The sequence below is a fragment of the Mixophyes fleayi genome, chromosome 10 (genome assembly GCF_038048845.1).
Source record: "Mixophyes fleayi isolate aMixFle1 chromosome 10, aMixFle1.hap1, whole genome shotgun sequence".
NCBI classification, from domain to species: domain Eukaryota; kingdom Metazoa; phylum Chordata; class Amphibia; order Anura; family Limnodynastidae; genus Mixophyes; species Mixophyes fleayi.
Genome location: NC_134411.1, coordinates 21,449,269 through 21,463,678, shown reverse-complemented (window position 1 = coordinate 21,463,678; position 14,410 = coordinate 21,449,269). Strand labels below are relative to the sequence as shown.

Here is a 14,410-nt window from a genome sequence, read left to right as displayed (position 1 = left end):
GCAAATGTTGCAGGACAGTTGGTAAATATGATGCAAAAGAAGAGATATAAATAAACATAACACTTTCAACCTGAAATGACCTTTTTGTTAATGTACCTTACATTTAGTTCCCCTTTTATTTCTGTATCTCTGAGCTATTGGTTTCTCTTTCTAGGTGCTAAAGAGCATGCGCTATGCCTGTAAGAGAGATATGGCGCTATCACGAAGCCCAAAAGAATGCAGTGGAAAGACTTCTAAGAGAATGGGATCCACCAGCTGTTCCCTGCGCTACACCCATGACCAGTTTTCTTAAAAAAAGGATGGGGTTAACACTACCTAATCTCCAACCTGACCCCTCCCACACGAAACCAATAAAGATGGACAAGATTCAACAGTGTAGGCTTTGCGCGAGCTACAATTTGCAGCTGAATGAGTTTCATTTACTTATGTCAAGAAAAAAGTATCAAGATGGTGCGAAAAAGGCTGAGCCTGGAGAGAAGTCGAGGCAACATGGGGTCTGTGCATCGTATCCAATGAAAAATAGCTGGGTGAACAGCGACCACCAAAAGACTCCTAAAGTCCATGCTGTTGTCCTACATTACGGAGGGCCTGAAAACGTACACCCAGAAATATCACCCTTCAGGAAGACCGCGTTTTCTCAAAAAGTAAATCCTGCTTATAAAGTTGATGCAAAGAAAACCAACCCTCCAAAATCGTTCTACATTGACATGCCCCCGAGTAGACTTAGGGTTGAAAGCTTTGAGCCCAAGAAATATCTCGCTCAACCGAAAAAGAAAGAAATATTCAAACTGTAATCCGCCATGAGTGTAAACTGGTCTTGTTATATGGGTCAAAATGGAATTGGATTTTTAAAAAGCCGACTCATGATTCATGTTGACCAGACACGGTGAAACTCAAGTACAATCGGCAATGTGAATGTAAAAGCCGGACAGGACGGAGAACCCAGACAGCAGTAGATGGAATCTTGGAATAGCCAAAGACATATTAAGCAAAATAAAACTTGTGACCTTGTAGAGAGCTAAATTAAACCGCTGGCTCCCGGGGAAACACGATCTGGGATTTTTAGCTATGATCAGCCTTGAAAAGTTTTCATTTGAAAACCACATGTATTTTTTCATTACTCTATGCAGGATGTACCTACACCACCGCTGGCAAAAATAATAAATAAATCTGCAACACACTTGTTCTGTTCATATACAATAAGTCAGCAATGGGGTTTGTCAACCGTTTGTTGTTGAAGTCTAAAGTAAAACTTTGACTATTAAGAACTTGTATTTATTTTTTATTCAAGAAAGACCATAAAGTCTTAAGATGACTGGTGGGTAGATTCCCCACATGGCGAACCAAATCTTCGAGTTCCTGTCATTTGGCAGGACAGATAACTCAATTTGAATATGTTATTGGCTGATCTGAGTATCCAGATGAAAACTTTGAAGCAGTGCTGGACAAATATGGCGAAAACGCCCTCCAACGTCGCCATCCTGACCTGTTCATGGGCAGACAGCTCCAGTCCACTCCGCAGGAGGATTTGCACTTTGCGTACAGTACCTGGTGTATCGCGCTGTTGGATAGAGAGGTCTATCACTATTGTTCGGTCTCCATATCACACTGTTTTGGTCCTTGAGCACTGTGCATGTACGTTTCCACTACTTCTAAATATAGATAAGCTACATATGATTATTTACTACTAAAATAATTTCTTATGGTTTTCAATATATAAAGTCAGCTCTACCAAATCCCATGCCCAGACGGCATGACATACCGTTTGTTTCATTGAACAAGTACTGTCAATAAAAGAAGAACAATAGGTGCCATCTCCGTCTCAGTCGACTTTCCTAAATTATTTTTCTAAAAAGCACAAAAATCATGACTTATTTATAACTTTTTGACAACAGTACTGCAACAGTAAGAGTTAGTTTTAGCTTCCTGGTATGGACTATATGGTAGTGCCATTTATTTTGAAGTCAATAAATTACCCACTAGGGCAGTGGATCTCAAACTTTCTCAATCTGAGGCACCCTTAGGGTCTCAATAATTTTATTTCAAGGCAAAAAGCCAAAATATTTACCAAGTAGTCCCCCATCTTGCTTACCACTGGCACTGGTAGCGGCACTCCTGTGAGTTTACTGCGGCACTCTAGGGAACTGCGGCACATAGTTTGTAAACCACTGTGCTAGGGTATTAGAGTGTGACTTGGGCTTGTGCAGGTGGATTTGCTGTGGTGTCAGCACTGGCCTAATCATGCTCTAAGAGCCCTGAGAATAAAGCATTGGCTCTAAGGGCTGCCTTGTACAATAAATAATGTGCCATAGACTGTAATTAAATGGTTCTCCTAGTGACACATCCAGCATGGTAGTATACTCACTTGGTTGTACAAAAAAATACATGAACATCTTTTAGACCCTTTTCTTTTTGTGTATTGGCCGCAAACCATCAGACTTAGATTTTTGCAGTGTTTGCCCAATCCAGTCTAGGGTCTGCAGCTTGTAGGGGGCAGGGATTAGAAATGCTTAATGCTTGGGGTGCTAGCTGACTATTCCAAGGTCCATTATGCTAAACGTCATAGACTGTAGACTGCAGCGGTCGAGGACCTCTCCAATAAGGCATCCATATGCACCATGTTACAGAAGGGTTTTGCCATTACAGGGTCATTTGTACAACTGGTGATTATAAATGTTAAGTAAATACAATTATAGAGTCCATAAAATATACATTGTAGCCTAACTGCATCTTTTTATCAAGTTGTAAGTCTAATTTCCACTGAAAAGTAGCATAATAAATGTTAACTAATAAAATATTACTTGTCTACTGCGACCCTTAGGGAAATGTCACACAGCATTATATTACGATAACCTGAATAATCCAGGTGTTTCAGTTTTGTCCTGGCACTTAATCTTCCTTAAATCTTGTTACATATGTCACCAGTGGTTGCAGTGGAAACTTACAAGTGACAGTATGAAAAATGTAATGGTAATGTAAGTGAATGGAATTTGATAGTCTTACAATGAAGGCAGTAGGAGAAGAGGCGGTATGACCTACCACTGCAGGGGCAAACGCAGGATTTGTAGAGGGGGGTTTCCACACCACGCCGCCAGTGGGCGTGACCAGCATGCATGAGGGCGTGGCTATAATTGTAGACAGTGCTTGGCTGCTCTCCAACTCTTCCTATCCCCATAATATACATGTACTGTTAGGTGCACACAGCTCTCCCTTTTGAAGCAAGGCCGTGTGAAGCGGGGGCAGGGTCCAGTCACCTCAATTATACAGTGCCCCAGGCATGGAGGGGGGTTTCCAGGCACTAGGAACCCCCCCTTTGGTTTGCCTATGCACTGTATACACCCCCACTTCCCACTTCCAACACTGTATGTTCTAGATATTACTGTCTGTGAGCTAGGTAAAATGCAAATTGTAGCTTGATTGTCTCAAATCTGGGAGAGCATGAGATCCATGGGCAGATTGGGCTGGGACAGAGGGGCACCTGCCCCCAGACCCATAGTGGGCTACCTTGGACTGCGTCACTGGGCCACCTGTTTTTTTTCCCTTTAAAATGTTCCTAATAGGCTGCTGAGTCGAGTCTCTCCCCCCACCCGGGCTAAAATTTGACAGCCCTCCCCCAATGAGATCAATGGTGACGTCTTACTGTACCTTAAGCTTAACAAGCTGGCTTGTCACAGCGAGTCTATAACACATTGCCCCAGACACCGCTGGATTGGGCAGCATGCTCTAGTCCTGGGACAAATGTATAAAGGATTTTCTGAACCCTTACTGTCCGTACAGAGTAGCTAAAAATAATTTCCACTATTGGATTTTTGTCCATTGCCGTGTAGCGCTGTTTGGTGGTACTGGATCTAGATGTTTGCGATAGTGTTAAAGATGGGCCTGGGGTCTGCAGATGGTGGGTGAATAAATTTCAGCAATACTAATAGGCCATGCTTAATCAATAAATCATAAATGCAGTAAAAAAAAACAAAGTACTGGGGGTGAAAGGTGTTTGGGATTACTCCTATACAGAGGACAATCACAGACACAGTTTGAAATGTTGTTTGTACATTTATAATTTATTGATTAATCATGACCTATTAATATTGCAGAAATGTATTGTTGCATTTTTCTGCTTTCTTTCATGTCCTTTTATGTTTCACATTGCTATTTATCTGCCCTCTCCACCTGCTCCTGCTTCTTTTATATCTGACATATCCAAATCTCCATTTAAACTGTTACACGTATTGGGCCTGAGTTAATAAGGAAAGTAAGGCAAAAAAAAAAGGAGTAAATGTTCTCCGGGACAAACCATGTTACAATGCAAGGGGTGCAAATTAGTTTATTATTTTGCACATTAAGTTAAATATTGGCTGTTTTTTTCATGAAGCACACACATACTGGATGGCTTTATTTTCACACTGAAATTTAAAGTTGATCTAGGACATGCCCTACCCCAAATATCATCATCATCATTTATTTATATAGCGCCACTGATTCCGCAGCGCTGTACAGAGAACTCATTCACATCAGTCCCTGCCCCATTGGAGCTTACAGTCTAAATTCCCTAACACACAGACAGAGAGAGACAGAGACTAGGGTTAATTTTTTTTTATAGCAGCCAATTAACCTACTAGTATGTTTTTGAAGTGTGGGAGGAAACCGGAGCACCCAGAGGAAACCCACGCAAACACAGGGAGAACATACAAACTCCACACAGATAAGGCCATGGTTGGGAATTGAACTCATGACCTCAGCGCTGTGAGGCAGAAGTGCTAACCACTTTGCCACCGTGCTGCCATGCCAAATATAAATCTGTGCCCACATTTTAAATTTACCTCCCCTCCAATGCAACATGGTTTTGCCCAGGTGCAAAGTTACTCCTGTTTTATGCTTTGCTCTCCGTAATGACTCAGGCCCATCATTCCCATCCCCTTCTACACTCTACCGCACTCTCTTCCTCACACGTAGAGATCCATACCTTTGTTTACTTATTGCTACTCATTTGTACTTCATCTAATAATTATCCTTTACTTATGCAATCACTTTTATAACTTCCCATTAATCCATTTTTATTCAGTCTTGTATTTGACACACTATAGTAATTTACAGACTGCTCTCTGCCACCACTCATGTGTTTGTTCTCTCGCTTCCCTTAACAGTCTACATCAGTAAGTATCTTACCTCTACTCCGCTCCTTCCCCCACACTCTACAGAACTCCGCTCCTATTTATCGAGATCAGTAAGCAGCGCTCTACAGCTATGGACTAGGATCACGTTTGTAAACATGGTAATTTGTTGACTGGGCTGTACACTGTGGTCAATTTACTGGGTACACCTGCCCTTGCCAAGTAATAGATAACAATGAGTGACTATCACATGTGCAGACAATGCTATTTAAAACACGTTGGGAGAGATCCCTGGATTGTGTGTACAACTCATAGGGAGACCGGGCAAAACGGAGGTTTAAGAACCTGCGCCTGGCATGGTAGTGGGGACCGGGTACACCTGTTTGGAAAAGCAGCACCTCAGAGGTGTGTCATGGACAATAGTCTCAGACATGTCACGAATGGGCCACCATCCAAGTAACATCCAACAAATGGTGACCCTGTGGTCAGACATGGAATAATAGTAATAGAGAGCGGGACGCGTTATTCTCATGAGTAATGCTGTCAATTGAATTCCCCCCTTTGTCCTATGTCCTTTTTAGAGTGCTCTTTGTGTATTCAAAAGGACCCTCTTGGCGAAGGACACTGAGGGCTTGATTCACTAAGGAAAGTAAGGCAAAAAATTGAGTACGTTTGCTCCTGGATAAACCATGGGGTGCAAATGAGTTTATTATTTTGCACATAAGATAAATACTGGCTGTTAGTCCATGTAGCACACAAATACTTGATAGCTTTATTTTTACAGTGAAATTTAAAGTTGATCTAGGACATGTCCTACCCCATCTATAAATCTGCCATCACATTTTAAATTTACCTCCCCCTCCAATACAACATGGTTTTACCCAGGTGCAAAGTTACTCCTTTTTTTTTAATAAATCAGGCTCTGAATGCACAACACAGAACACTACAATTTAAAAAGCCAACCTCCAACCAGTTTATAACTCCTATTTCATTGTACAAAACTTTCATATATAAAAATTCTGCTCGGTTTGGAATAACTTATGGCTTCAATTAACCTCCAGGGAGATGGGTGGTGATTTTCACAGCTGGTGTGAAAATCATGTTCCACAATTCTATGCACTTTAGTTGAGGCACGTGGCATTTGCGAAAGAGTATTTTCATCCTGCGTCAGCCATTGCACTTTGTCATTGAGGTTCAAATGTTGGAAAAGCTGACAGACCGATGCGCAAAACATTGGCTTGTTCTTACTAAGCTCTCTGTGTGTTACTTTGACAAGAATCTCATCCACAACAAGTGAAAAATTTACTCAGAAAAGCATTCAGCCTGAACAAAACCTCCACACAGTGCAGGATACTGCCACACAGGTTTATTACATCTGGACATAAACGGATTACTTTGTTTTTACATCTCAGTGCTTGTGACACGATGCATTTCTAGTCTAAAAGAAACTTGATACGAAAGGTTTAGAATAAAAATGAGATCTTGGTACATGCAGGTGCACAGGGGATTATAGTGCACTTGTGTTCTGACAGGCTCTAACGACGTCTGAGGCAGTACCGTGTCCCCCCTCTTCCGTGCCACCGCCACACACATTAAAGACCGTTCCCAGTCATTTCATAAGCAAGATGGTGATTGGCAGAGTGAATAGAGGTACGGGGAAGAAGAGGAATCATCCCCTGACTGAAGTAAGGGAAGCAGGAGCAGCCTGGGGGCCAGAACGGTGCCTCCCTAGACAAGGGACTTACTTCGTATCATGGAAACCATGGCCATGTCACAGACACAAAGTGAAAACGGCCATTTTGTGACCGGAACCACTATCAACACTGACAAAGTGGCCAATCACAAAGTGTCTTATTGAAGCCAATGATTCTAATCAATTGATGGGCTGCATTCACAAGATGGCCGTCTCCGATGAGTGGAGGGGACAGGTGCTCATTAAATTTAACACCAAATGACACAATTGCAGATTTCTCCCAATTGTACTTTCAAGCTCGCCATTTCAGAGGCTAATTTTTCACTCAGTAACTCTTCTAAGTGTATATATTTGATGCACAAACCTGTTAGGTGGCAACACTTACACATAGATTAATATGAGATATTAGTACAACTAATGTAACATGAAATACAAACAAACAGAAATGAAGAATTTTATTACAACATTTTTATACTTTACTGTGACCAAAACACAAGCAGACATGTAAAAGTATGTTTCACATAAATCACACCTAGGAATTATTATCATGATACTGGCTTAGGTATAGGTATTTACAAATGTTAAGAGAGATGTGAATATGTAGGCCGGTATCTTCAGTATTCAGTCCTGGCTGATGGAACAGTAACTGGGTCCTAAGCCCCTCACTGTACAGTCGGTTGTTTCAGAATCACACTGTCCACAATGACAACCTACCGCCACCGGGTAAGTGTAGAAGGGGTTTACGTTCTCCGAGCACCCAGGAATTTTAACAGTCTCGTAAGTGACCTCTGTGTGTGTGCAGACTCCTTGTTTCTCTGATTTGTGGGGGTACATTAAATTTGGATCCTGAAATAGAAGGAGGATGAATTAGCTATAATTTAAATAGGTATCATCATATACAACAACAGATTGGCCCCTGGTCTTCCATTTTGCTTCCGCAGTTACAATCCTTTATCAGTACTAGTTTATCTTTCATACTTGAAATGGAACTATAATAAAATTTTAACTATGTTATAGTGGCCAACATTTTTGAAGGAAACTTTAAAACATCACACACACACACACACACACACACACACAAACACACACAAACACACACACAAACACGCTACTTGCATTAACTTGGGACTTTTGCTGACCATTCTCTATAATCATGTTCAAGCATGGAGGAGAGTCAGATCCAACACTAGAACTGACAGCCGGCTCCTGGTCGAGGAGTGCCGCAGCCAACCAGTCAGGCTTTAGTATTTAACTTGGTACCAAAAACTTTGGCACTGGGAAATTATTCCTAATAATTGTAAGTACTGGAAATCTGGTGAAACTGACGGGAGTCCAGAGAAGTGGCCACCAGAAGGACTAGTGCAGGTGTGTGTGTGTGTGTGTCTTAGAAAAGGGGACTTAACATTCGGTCAAGTGGTCTTTATTGAAAAATATTATTGGATTAAAAGAAATAACCATTGTTTCCATTTAACCAGCCTATGCTTCCACTTTAAAATAGGAAGCTTTAGCATTGAGTCACACAGGCTCGCCTTTTGTGACCAGTAGACCCTGTAGACCAGGCCTGGCCAACCTGTGGCTGTCCAAGTGGTGTGGCACTACAAGCCCCAGCATGCACTGCCAGCAGATAGCTGGCAAGGTATGCTGCGACTTTCACAACACCTGTAGAGCCACAGATTGGCCAGGCCTACTGTAGACAGTAACATAAAACTGTAGCCCTAAGTCACAAGACTGATCCACACCCAACACTCAACCTCCCCTCCAAACTCCTCTCCCTTTCTTCCTTCCCTTCTTACCTAAACCATGGGAGGTTTTCAGAGTGTGCAATATTCCAATCCATTAAATATATAAAATATACAAGGATAGTACCTGATTTACATAGTTTAATTCTGTGGGGAACCTTGAATCCACTAGTCACACCTATTTTGTCTTAAAATCTATTGTAGTCAGAGCAGTATATGGAGTGTATCTAATAGTACTTCACACTCAAATTCTAACTGTGTGTATGTTCCAAAGTCCCATCACAGCCAAGTACCACCTTCTCCAAACAGCTAAAGGGGTTTATCTAACATTATCTAAATCAGCTAGATCCTTCATGTTAACTCGCAACAAATATTTAAAGTCCATAAGACTAAATAATGAAGAACACAACAGGTTACCACCTATGGGAAGGATTATATATAGATCTGTTACCCAATTGTGGATTGTTCATTTGTGAAAGTCAGGCCAAACCCTACGCGTTTCATCACCAAGGACTTCGTCAAGGGGATGTTTTATCTGGTATGAGTATTTTTAATCCACGTTATTACTCTTTAAATAAAATAACATTAATACACTATGGATCTCCCCTTCTCTTTCTTTTATTTGTAGATTTATATGCCTGACGAGAGACTGGACAATTTGAAGGGGTGCTGCAAATCTACAGATTTTGGTACACCGGATACCCCTAGACTGACCTTATTTTTTACTTTATTTGTCCCTTAGTTTGTAAGCTTGCGAGCAGGGCCTTCTTACCTGTTTTTACTACCCAGCATTGTATATTACTGTATCTGTACTGTATTTGTAAAGCACCACCAAATGTTCTGGCACTATATAAATAAATATTGACCATGATAATGATATATGAAGATATACATATATATATATATATATATATATATATATATATATATATATATATATATATATACATATGTCTATATCTATATATATAGTTTGATCTGTCTTCAGCTTCTCCTTTGCAAGGATAGCCTCCAGCACAAGGGAGAGGCTGTCAGCTAAAACAATAGAGCAGACAGAAACTTTGATACTTTTTCAAATGAATCTGAAGTTCAGAACTGTCAGCATTTAACTTGTATGCATGCTATCTGATTACAATTTAAGTCTATAAAACACAAATGACTACCATCTAAGGAGTATATTTACTATACTGCGGGTTTGAAAAAGTGGAGATGTTGCCTATAGCAACCAATCATAGTCTAGTTATCATTTATTTAGTACATTCTACAAAATGACAGCTAGAATCTGATTGGTTGCTACAGGACAGGAATGCTGGGTAGCTTCACTAAATGTAACATTGATGCTCATCTAATCAGGCTTATCTATTCGATTTGCACTGAAGACGCATCTCATATTATATTTGTTTTTAAAATGTACGTATAAATATATACATGAGCAGGTTTCTCAGTCCAGTTGTTCCTCTAAGCCTTGTAGTCATTACATCACCCTCTATGTATTGCTTATACTATTGCTGTCAACTGCATTTGCTGCTACACAAAAAGTAATGTCAGTAGTAATTGTTAGCACAGTTATTTCAAGTTTGAAAATAATCTTTAACCCCCACAGCGTTCTACCTAAAGCAATTGGCTGTCAGCTGCACTTACTGGTAAAGGCATGAATCATCTTTGCTCTGTTTATTTGTCTTAAAAAAAACTTATCACTTAACCTCTGTGGGATTTACTTTCTGTTCACAGAAGTCTTTGTGAAATAAGTTATAACTTGCTATAAAATTAGTTTGCCTGGTGATCAGTGGCGCATGCAGGGGGGGTTTCTAGGTCTCCAGAAACCCCTGCCCCGCTTAGCGGCACTGTACTATACAGCAGCCGCAGCGCTGTCAAAGAAGCGTCCGCAGCGGTGCTGTATAGTACAGTGCTGCCGAAACTTAGCTGCTGCGCATTGTTTTTTGTTTTTTTTTCAGTGGGGGGGGGGAAACCCCCCCTCTAACAATCCTGCGTGCACCCCTGGTGATGCTGGAAACAATTATGTTATCTAACTAAAATACAATAATTATTTAAATATAATATACCCATATCAACGTATTTACTTTTATTTACCAAAAAAACCCAAACATCTTTTTTTCTGCCTGGTAATTGCTATATATAAGTATCAACTTTTTGTCATTTCAAGGGCAATTCTTGCCATAAAGCAATCGAGTTGAATTGTTCTCACCCAAGTCCTTCAGATGACTGAACAACAAATTGCAGTATATTGAGTTTTAAAAGAACTGTATTGATCTCACCTTTGTCTGGCAGTATCCCGAGCACCATGTGACGTTTACGGACATGCAGGTACCACATTCCTCCTTCTCCAGCACAATGGTGATATTGGACAACTCACACGTAGTGCAAGGAATTATCTTCCAACACAGAACCAGCACGAACAGAAATAACTTCTCCATTCTATGGAGAGATGACACCAAATAGATCTAAGCTCTAAAGGAATATTTACAAAACGGTATGGGGTAGAGGGCTAGACATCCGTTTGGTCGACATTAAGATAGCCGACAACATTATTATGTCGACATTTCAAGTGTTGACAGTATTATTAGGTTGACAATTCGAATGTAGTCAGTATTATATGGTTAGGGATACGGTTAGGGTAAGGGTTAGGTTAGGTTTAGGGATAGGGTGTGGGATAGGGTTAGGGATATTGTCGATCTAATAATACTGTCTATATTAGAATTGTTGACCTAATAACACTATCAATGTTATTATTGTCGACTTTCCGAACCTGTCTATATTATGGTGTCGACCATATAAATGTCGATCATGTAACTGTTGAACACATGTATTACACCACCAAACCTGAAAATACAAGTGACTCACGAGTGACATGATAAGTCATAGGGCTAGATTTACTAAGCTGCGGGTTTGAAAACGTGGGGATGTTGCCTATAGCAACCAATCAGATTCTAGCTGTCATTTTGTAGAAAGTACTAAATAAATGAAAGCTAGAATCTGATTGGTTGCTATAGGCAACACCCCCCACTTTTTCAAACACGCAGTTTAGTAAATCTAGCCCCTAAAGAGCTTCATATATAGAAAATCAACATTGCTCCCACTAATCAGGAAGTAAGTGACACAAAGAACATTTGCTCCAATCATTATTAGTGCTTGAGTTCTATAAAAGCATGAATACATTCCTGGCTATATTTGTTATAAAAAGGTTTATCTAACCACCAGTTACACTCTTTGCACATTTAACCATCTCATAAAATAAATTCCTCTATAAAACACACATGTAATCATGTAGATACTAGTCAGTAAAATAATAAGGTACAAATCATTGCAAATTTTGCTGTCCCCCAAAACTTTCTGCCTCATTATATCCAAAGCCCTGGTGCTTCATGTACTATAGGACAGAGGCGCTCAACTCTAGTCCTCAAGCACCACCAACAGATCGGAGGATTTCTTTAATCAGTCATAGATGATTTAATTAAATTTGCTAGGACAGTAATTATCTTGCCTGTTTCTACAGACAGAGATCATGAAAACATGACCTGTTGATGGTGCTTGTGGACTGGACTTGAGCACCGCCTGCTATATGATTAATAAACCGTTCCTTGAGGTAAATGTATCAAGCTGAGAGTTTTCTGGCAGGTTTGATAAGCCAATCAGATTCTAGTCATCATTTATTTAGTACAGTCTACAAAATGACAACTAGAATCTGATTGGTTGCTATAGGCAACATCTCCACTTTTCAAACCCGTCGGAAAACTCTCAGCTTGATACATTTACCCCCTTGAGTGCTAGTGACTAGTTAGAAGTTATTGTCCTGCATGAACTTAGGCAATCAATAAGGAATGAATGAACTGTGGCTGATAAGACATATAGTATTTATTAATTGACAATAAGAGAAGATAAATATATCACTTCCTGGCATGAGTGATTGATTCTATGCTAATACATATAGATGCAATAAATTTACTGTAAGTAAAGTTGCTACAGTACCTTCACGTTTGTGCTCGCAGTTCCTGGACACAGAATACACGGGGAGCGCTCACATTTATACACAACTCTCACCTTGACGATTTACCAGGATTTGAAAATGATCTAGTTTTGGCTGATGGAGGGATTAGTGCCTGGCTAGACACTCAAACCTTGAGAACAAAATGGACATTTGCAGCTTACGCAAATCATGCTTAAATGACATTGTAGCCTTGGCCCTGTACTGTTATTTGTTGGTTTTCAGTATTATTTTTAACACTGCAATATCCTGACGTTTACCCCAATTATTTCTTCTGTTTGACAACTTTGGCCTTTGGCTTCTGACTGAGACTTACTTAAGAGTGTGCTGGGAATTGTAGGTCAGCACCCTCTGGAGAGCTACAGGTCCCTGAATTAATGGCACAATGTTGTGCCAGGGCTGCCGGGAACCTCAGGGGTGTTTGCATGGGTTGGGGGGTATGTACTGATGTCCAATGCTGTTCCTCCAAGATATTCCTGGCTCTCTCCTTGTGGGGAAACAAGGTATTAATATCACCTCAACCTGTCAACAGCGGACTATAAAAACATATACTTTTTCTAGCCCACTGGTTCCCCATATTTCTCAGTCATATTATCTTGCAGACTAGTCAATTGTTTCAGTCTAGGCAAAAGGGTTATTGTCCACCAGTCCTTTATGTACATCACACCAGTGGGTCTCTTGTCTTTGTTTAGATGTGAGCTTGATGTTTAATTACAGAGGACTGCATTTAAATGTAAATGTGTCTGGATTGTGATCTCTCCTGTTTTAACAAACTCTGCTGTATAGCCACAGAACAATACCTGTCCCTAATTAAATCAGGACTGACTCATCTGCTATCCCTTTGTCTGTATGTTTACCTGTGAAAAGGTAAATACAGAAAAGGACCAATTGGGCAGGTCCTGGAATTGCTGATGAGGTTATTTTTGGGCTAAAAAGAGAGCTCTAGAGGACAACAAATTGGCATTCACTAAAAATTGATAGCTGAAGCCAGGCTTGCATTGAGATATATTAATCTCTGCCATGACAGGAAAGGGACAATCGGTCCCTGGAGTACTGCCGCTGCCCTGATCTACCTCTCCAGGTCTTGGGGAGCTGTGTGTCCGCCGAAAGCGAAGTGGCAGTGACTCAGGGCCGCTACCTTAGCTAGAAGCCTGAAAGGAGAGAGAGAGAGATAAGCTTGGATTGATAGACTGCAGTCCCTGTGAGTGAAAAGGATACTGGTGAGGTGTTTTCATTGTATGTTGTCTGTGCCAGACTATAGTGTTATTTGTTGCAAGTTATTATTTAAATATGTGTATTGCTGTTTGGTGCTACCATTTTGTTAAATAAACTTATTTGTTTTATTTCAGATATTTGCCTGGGTGATTTTGAACCTTGGATAGGTACCGGGTAGGCCAGCTGTGCGGCACAGAAGGTTACGTTAAACCCGATATCCTCACACTCCTATTTCACTTACATTGTCAGTACCTGTCTGTGTACAGACCAGAGTAGAATCAGAGTTTATGAATACTGCTGCAATTGATGGCGATGCCCATAGCAACCCATCAGACAGCTTTTCATTTCTAAACTGTGCTAGAAAAGCAGAAATCCTTTGCTCTTTGCACTATTTGTTTTCTTTTATTTTGTATAACTGTCTAAGTTATGTCTGTAATTACATGTTTTGGACGGATGGGTTGAGAAGGAGCAGAAGTAGGCACCAGCCAATAGCTTTCCCATTGACTGGTGCTCCCTTTCTTATGCAGTACAGAATAGGTGCACCTAGTGTAGTGTAGTAGTGAAAATTGAGATTTCCTTTTTGCAGAGCATGATTATTGCAATGAGATAAAGGGGAAGAGAGAAGTTGCACTTTAGGATGGATTGGCCAGAC

General features: G+C 40.5%; 1 protein-coding gene and 1 long non-coding RNA gene across 2 annotated transcripts in view; both read right to left on the bottom strand.

The window, feature by feature from the left end:
• Positions 1 to 14,410, bottom strand: part of LOC142103808 (uncharacterized) — a 256,693-nt gene that overhangs the window by 36,869 nt on the left and 205,414 nt on the right. The gene's annotated exons all lie outside the window — the stretch shown is intronic.
• On the bottom strand, positions 6,460 to 12,654 carry FSHB (follicle stimulating hormone subunit beta). Its single transcript, XM_075188023.1, has 3 exons — positions 12,528 to 12,654; positions 10,817 to 10,976; positions 6,460 to 7,647 (listed from the first exon to the last, which is right to left on the bottom strand). The coding sequence occupies exons 2-3, from the start codon at positions 10,973 to 10,975 to the stop codon at positions 7,423 to 7,425; spliced, it is 384 nt and encodes a 127-aa protein (XP_075044124.1). The 5' UTR covers position 10,976; positions 12,528 to 12,654; the 3' UTR covers positions 6,460 to 7,422.

Coding starts and splice junctions, on each gene's coding strand:
- FSHB (XM_075188023.1), bottom strand. CDS start 10,975: ATGGAGAAGTTATTTCTGTTCGTGCTGGTTCTGTGTTGGAAGATAATT. Junction 7,648..10,816: donor CGGGATACTGCCAGACAAAG/GTGAGATCAATA, acceptor CTTCTATTTCAG/GATCCAAATTTAATGTACCC.